Raw genomic sequence first — 6,984 nt, forward strand, 5'->3', positions numbered from 1 at the left:
AATTTTTGATTTTTCATCAAGAATTTCGGCCACCTCATATCATTTTGTGTAGCAAATACAACAAACACCAAAAACATACATAGGGTGTTTTAGAATTTACCTATCAATCACAAGGATTGATGTATGGCTCCAACTAAGGTGTAAACACCTTAGCTCTTCAATGATAGAAACTATCTTCAAGCTTCCTTTGAACACTCCTTGCTCAACTATTAAGCCCACCACCAACTAGGTAGATCCCCTCTTAATTTGCACTAGAAAATTAAGAGGATTTTTCAAGGAGAAGAATATTTCTTCCTCAACACTTGAAGAAGAAAAATTTTGGAGAGAATGTTGAGGGAAATCTCGGCCATGCTTGTGGGGAAGGACGAGTGAATGAGTTGTCTTGGTTTGTGAAAAAGTAGAGACCAACTTTTGCATGCCAAGCCTTGGTAACCCAAAAAGTAGTCTCCAACTCTTCACCTCCCATTCATGCATATATTATATGGTTTTTAACAAATTAAAAACTCATGGACTTAATTTAATTATCTCAAACATTTTTGAGATTAATTAAAAATTACTTGAATTTACTCAAGTCCACTAGTTAAATAATTTATTTAAACTGAGCTCTACAAGACTCAATATGATTTAATTAATTCAACACTTGAATTAATTTAATTATTTGGACTCTACTAGGTCCACTCGTGTTTAATTAATTCAACACTTGAATTAATTTAATTTAGTCCATAATAATGTTTATGAAAATCACAATTTTCAAATACATTATTCACTTGGCCAACTTTTAATTTAGGAACACTTCCATAAATTAAAATTTAAATTTCTCTCATAGAAGTCATACTTCTATTTTTCTTTACGCTTATAAACTCATTTATAAGCCGTTCAACACATTGAAATATTTTCTCCTTTATAGAAGTCATACTTCTAATTTTTTCTTACGCTTATAAACTCCTTTATAAGCCGTTCAACACATTGAACTATTTCTCTTCTCAACGGGATCTAGAAAGCTAGTACTTGTGTAGCCCTCAATGGTTCATTGATACAACTAGCCGTGGGTTCACATCTCCATGTGATTCGGACTAAACATGTCCTTATTTGAGCATAACCCATTTGCTCCATTCTTACTTATCAACACTTTGATAACAAGAACGTCAGAACTCAAGTCTGATAGTACCCAACCAATCATGTTAAACGCCTAGCAGCATCGCTTACATGATTCCCTAGGTATCAAATGATAGTGCCTGCAAGAACCATTCAATTATGGTTAGCGTACAGTACGGTCCCTTCAACTCATATATCCCGACCGATTCGACAACCATTGGTTTATCGAGAGTTCTCAATGAATCGATACTATGTGTCATGTCGTAGTTGCATCGATGGTGTAATCTATGAAACCCCTTTCATAATTACCACCATACTCTGATCAGAGATTTCAACCTACATACACATGATATCACATAGGATATCCATACCCGAAGGTAAGCGGTGAATCCCCGACTACAATGCATCGACTCCTATATGTTTCGACAGAACACCCAACCTTGCCACCTGATGACCCCATGAGAGTCGGTATACAAGTCAAAGTGTAATTCTAGCACATAGAGTCTTAATGTTGTCCCGGGTCATAAGGACTAATGGTGTACAACCATAAACCAGGACTTTTCCACTCGATAAGTGAGAACCACTTGGAAAGTCCTTTGTGAAGGGTTGTTCAGTGCACTCTACCAGGAGCACCTATCTGCATGCTCGGACATCACAATGTCCCCTACCAATGAAACATGGTACTCACATCGCAGATACTAGTCTCAAACTCTAGCGGCCTATATCCTTCTTAGCGGCGGCTGAATCGACTAGGAACTGTTTAGAGTATACAGTATTCCAAATATGAGTTTCATGATACTCATCATATGAGCATCTCATATTCTTTCTACTATATGTATATTCAAGGGCTTTATCTATGCAACTAGCATGGGTATACAGATAAAGATTTGCCAAAACAATAATTTCAAATATTATTAAAATAAAGATTGCTTATACATAGAGTTTCATTGTGAACACTCGGCCAACACTTGGCTCGACGGGCACCTACTCTAACAATCAGCCCATGTAAAACAAACGAACTACTTGAACCACGCATGCACACAATTACCTACGGTTCCTTCTTTGCTTCTAGCCTACGGTTTCCAGCATGTTTTCTCAATTATTTTGTCATGTTTTGTCCATAATTTATCATATTTTATCATGTATTGGCAGCGTGTTTGTTAGATTCAAAACGTTTTTCAAATAAACGTAAAATCGTCGCGTTTTTGAAAATATACGATCTACCGTAAAAATAATCGAATACCTATTTTATTCAAGCATAAACAATTATAGCACACATATTATTATTTGTATCATGTTTGAAAGGGTTTAGAAAACGTGCCTTTGCATTTATAACGCTGGAATTTAAGATCTTCGGCGAGAAAGTACGAACGGGTGACGAAGAACACAAACTTTTCTCCTTTAGATATTTTCAAAAAATATGGTAGTATGTGAGAGGAGTGCACGGCTACTGATGGAGGTGATTTATGAGGTTTAGAAGACCTAAGCCACTTATTTATAATATAATTAACAAGTTAAATGGGCTTTGGTTTTAAGCTTGAATGCTTAAGGGTAATTGGGCCTGTTTAAATTAATTAAATTGGACCCAATAACACTTAATTAATTAAATAATAAAAATTTATAAAATTAGTTTCCATAAAATAATAATTTTGATATTTTCAAATTCCTTGTTTGCCCAAAACTGCTTGCCGGGAAAAATCGAGCTCGACTCGTAAAATAATTCGAACTCCAACATTTTTAGGAAAATTAAATCATTTTTAAATCATACTAGGAAGACTTGCCATTAGTTAATGAAAAATACATATTCTTGTCTTGGTCGTCCCCGCTCTCCTTTTCCCTGCCTATTAACGAATATTCGGGTAATTATACATTTAATAATATAATAAAATATCATGCAAGCATTCAAAAACAATTAAGCAATTAAAATAATTTTGCATGCATGTGGTTTACGTGAATTGATTTTTCGGACGTTACAATTCTTCCCCCTGAATTAGAATTTCTTCCTCGAAATTTTCTTTAACTTGATGATTGCAAAGATTAGATTCCCTTATCCACCTCAAACTTAACCTCTAACTAAAATCTTACTCTACAATTCGGTCCTCAAAATCTTGAAAATTGCAATTCTAACCCAAGAATTTCCCAAAGTCGACTCCTAAATCCGGCTCAAGTAGTGCATGCATCCTATTCTTCTAAGTTCTTCAATATTCCAAACAATTCCCATAACCCAATTTAACATTTAATGCAAGAAAAGCATCGGAAAAATGTTAAATAGCTAGGTTACCTCAAAATCAGTGTAGTGCTGGCTCTGTCTCATCCTCCGCAGCTTGCATCACATAGACCCTTCTAGTAATGTGTTGCTTGAACGTTGGGCAATCCTTAGCCTTGTGTCCCAAATCTCCGCATTTGAAGCACTTGTAAGTGCCCCACATGCACTTGCCATAGTGTGGATTATTGCACTCCCTGCACAGTGGTTTCTCATCAGCCTTCGGAATGTTCCCTCTAGGTGGTTGCCCTTGTGGTTTTGGTGGTTCTGGTTGTTTTTGTGGTCCCGCATAAGTTTTCTTGTTACTCTGACTAGCTTGCTGAACACGATTCCTCTTTCGCTGCAACTCCCAATAAACTTTCTTGTGTGACTGCTCAGCTCTAAAAGCTTTGGCAACGACATTAGTGTAGTCAGTAGGATCACTGAGCATCACATCACGATGGATAGTCGGCTTCAAACCATCTAGGAAGTGTCGTAATTTTTCAGCACCATCAATGGCAATCAAGGGCACAAAGTGACAGCCCATATCAAACTTCTGCACAAATTCGGCAACGGTCCAATCTCCCTGACGGAGACTCATAAACTCCCTTTTAATCCTAGAACGAACATCGGATGTGAAGTACTTGTCATAGAACACTCTCTTGAATCTTTCCCAAGTCAATGTCGCCATGTTCACTCCTCGCTCTGCTCCCTCCCACCATAAGGAAGCGTATCCTTTCAACAGATAGTTAGTACAACGAACTCGATCGGCGTCCGCCATGTCCATATAACGAAAGATTACCTCTAAAGATCTAATTCATCCCTCAGCAACGAATGGATCAGTAGTGTAATGGAAATCCTCGGGGTGCATCCTTCTTAAACGCTCATAAACTGGATCTGGTCTAACCATTGCTCCATTCCCTACGTGTTGCTCAAAGAAACGGGCCATACCGGCTATTACACGGGCACTAGCATCCTGAAGAGGCAGAGGCAGTGGAATATTCTCCTCCTGTCTAACCTCATCAGTCCTACGCAAAATCCTTCTAGGAGGCATCTTTGTATACGTCGTCCAACCACGTAACCAACATGCATTTAAAAATTTTCATGCAACATGCAACTAACATGTATATCATGCATCATATAAACATTAAAAGAATTTTAAGCATATAACATATAAAGCAGTAAAAACACACATATTCGAGGCGTGACTTCTTGAGCTTCTCGAAGTGACACTACACAACCCTTTGGGGAAAACCTCTGATATCAACTAAAACGCCCTAGATTCGACAACTGTCCTCACTGTACCAAGACGAGTCTTTTCAGCGTGCTTTTGTCCTTACTCACACGCATCCTAGGAAACTTCTCATGGGGTCACCCATCCCACAATTGCCCCAAGTTAAGCACGCTTAACTTTGGAGTTCTTATGTGATGAGCTACCGAAAAGAAGATACACCTTATTGATATGAGTAGTACATATCAAATCTTTTAAGTCCTCCTAAACTGCACAGTCCCATAACTGAACAGTTTCGGAATCCCTCTCTTTCCGCTGTAAGATCGGTTCATTCAAGTTTCCTCCGTCTAGAAGCCTGCCAGGAGCCGCTCATTGTCTGTGAAACCTCATGGCACCGGCGATCACCTCCCGCCCTTTTCAGCCCCGGGCCTCACATGCCCACCAGCTTCCGTTTGGTTCGTCCCCGAACCACATCGTACTAGGAGAGGTCGGCCCTGATACCAACTGAAACGACCTCGATATTTTTTTTCCTCTAATCTTTAACCATAAATTCTAAATTACTAAATTAAATAATTTAACATAATCATGAATCATAATAAATTAACAATTTAAATCTCAAGTGCATAAAATAAATCCTAAATCATAACCTAACAAAAACTTCCTAAATCGACCTTTGAAAAGATCACTTACAATAAAATAAAGCATAAGAATATCTATAATAAAAATCATACTTTTATTTAAAATAATCTTTTAATCATAAATGAACAATTAAAAATCATTTGAGCATAAATAAATCATTTTAAAAATCATTTAAAACTAGCTTTAGTCATCATCATAAATCATATATCATAAAAATCATTTTAATCATAAGCTTTCAATCATATATCATTTTGGGTGAAGTTTGATCCTTGAAAGTGACTAACTTTTTTCCTTTGGTCGACTGCAGTCTTAGCTCCACATGGTCCATGGGGGTGTGAACTAGGCTCCATCGTGGAAATACAATCGTCGGGGTCTCTGGGGCCTTTTCCCATACACGGGGTCCCTCTGGGGTCTTGACCCGTAAACGGGGACCCTCTAGGGCCATGGCCCTCGCGTCATCCCCACAAAATCATATATCATATATTATATATTTTGTCACAGTCAATTCACATCCCTCAAAATATTTTTCCTTTTCTCTAAAAATTATAAAATAAGACAGCTTTCCAAAAATAGTATTTTAAACAGTATAAATTGCACAGTTTTTCCAAAAATCATAAAATAACATATTATCATCAAAATCATCATTTTAAATCATGAAATATTATTTTACAAGCATTATGATCCTTCGGGACGCTGCCAAGCGTTTATGTATTTTCATAAGTGTAAAAAGACTGTTTCGCCCCTGGTCGAGCCCCATCAACCCATGCAAAACAAATGAACCACTTGAACCACACATGCACACAATTACCTACGGTTCCTTCTTTGCTTCTAGCCTACGGTTTCCAGCATGTTTTCTCATTTATTTTGTCATGTTGTGTCCATACATTATCATATTTTATCATGTATTGGCAGCGTGTCCATTGCATTCAAAACGTTTTTCAAATAAACGTAAAATCTTCGCGTTTTTGAAAATATACGATCTACCGTAAAAATAATCGAATACCTATTTTATTCAAGCATAAACAATTAAAACACACATATTATGATTTGTATGATGTTTGAAATGGTTTAGAAAACGTGCCTTTGCGTTTATAATGCTGGAATTTACGATCTTCGGCAAGGAAGGACGAACGGGTGACGAAGAACACAAGCTTTTCTCCTCTAGATATTTTCGAAAAATATGGTGGTGTGTGTGAGGAGTGCATGGCTGCTGATGGAGGTGATTTATGAGGTTTAGAAGACCTAAGCCACTTATTTAGAATTTAATTAACAAGTTAAATGGGCTTTGGTTTTGGGCTTCCATGCTTAAGGGTAATTGAGCCTGGTTAAATTAATTAAATTGGACCCAATAACACTTAATTAATTAAATAATAAAATTTTATAAAATTAGTTTCCATAAAATAATATTTTTGATATTTTAAAATTTCTTGTTTGCCCAAAACCGGCTTCCCGGGAAAAATCGAGCTCGACTCGTAAAATAATTCGAACTCCAACATTTTTAAGAAAATTAAATCATTTTTAAATCATACTTGGAATCCTTGCCATTAGTTAATGAAAAATATATATTCTTGTCTTGGCCGTCCTGCTCTACTTTTCCTTTCCTATTATCGAATATTCGGGTAAAATCCTTAATTTCATGAAATCATGTCATATAATCATTTAATCATGCAATTATACATTTAATCATATAATAAAATATCATGCAAACATTTAAAAATAATTAAGCAATTAAAATAATTTTGCATGCATGTGGTTTACGTGGACTGATTTTTCGGAC

General features: G+C 36.5%; 1 protein-coding gene across 1 annotated transcript; it reads right to left on the bottom strand.

Annotated features, from left to right (window-relative positions):
• Positions 1 to 3,383: 3,383 nt before the first annotated feature.
• On the bottom strand, positions 3,384 to 4,118 carry LOC142519683 (uncharacterized). Its single transcript, XM_075622715.1, has one exon. It carries the CDS (start codon positions 4,116 to 4,118, stop codon positions 3,384 to 3,386), a length of 735 nt encoding a protein of 244 aa, XP_075478830.1.
• Positions 4,119 to 6,984: the final 2,866 nt, after the last annotated feature.

Source organism: Primulina tabacum, chromosome 11 (genome assembly GCF_025594145.1).
Source record: "Primulina tabacum isolate GXHZ01 chromosome 11, ASM2559414v2, whole genome shotgun sequence".
In the NCBI taxonomy this organism is placed as follows: Eukaryota; Viridiplantae; Streptophyta; class Magnoliopsida; order Lamiales; family Gesneriaceae; genus Primulina; species Primulina tabacum.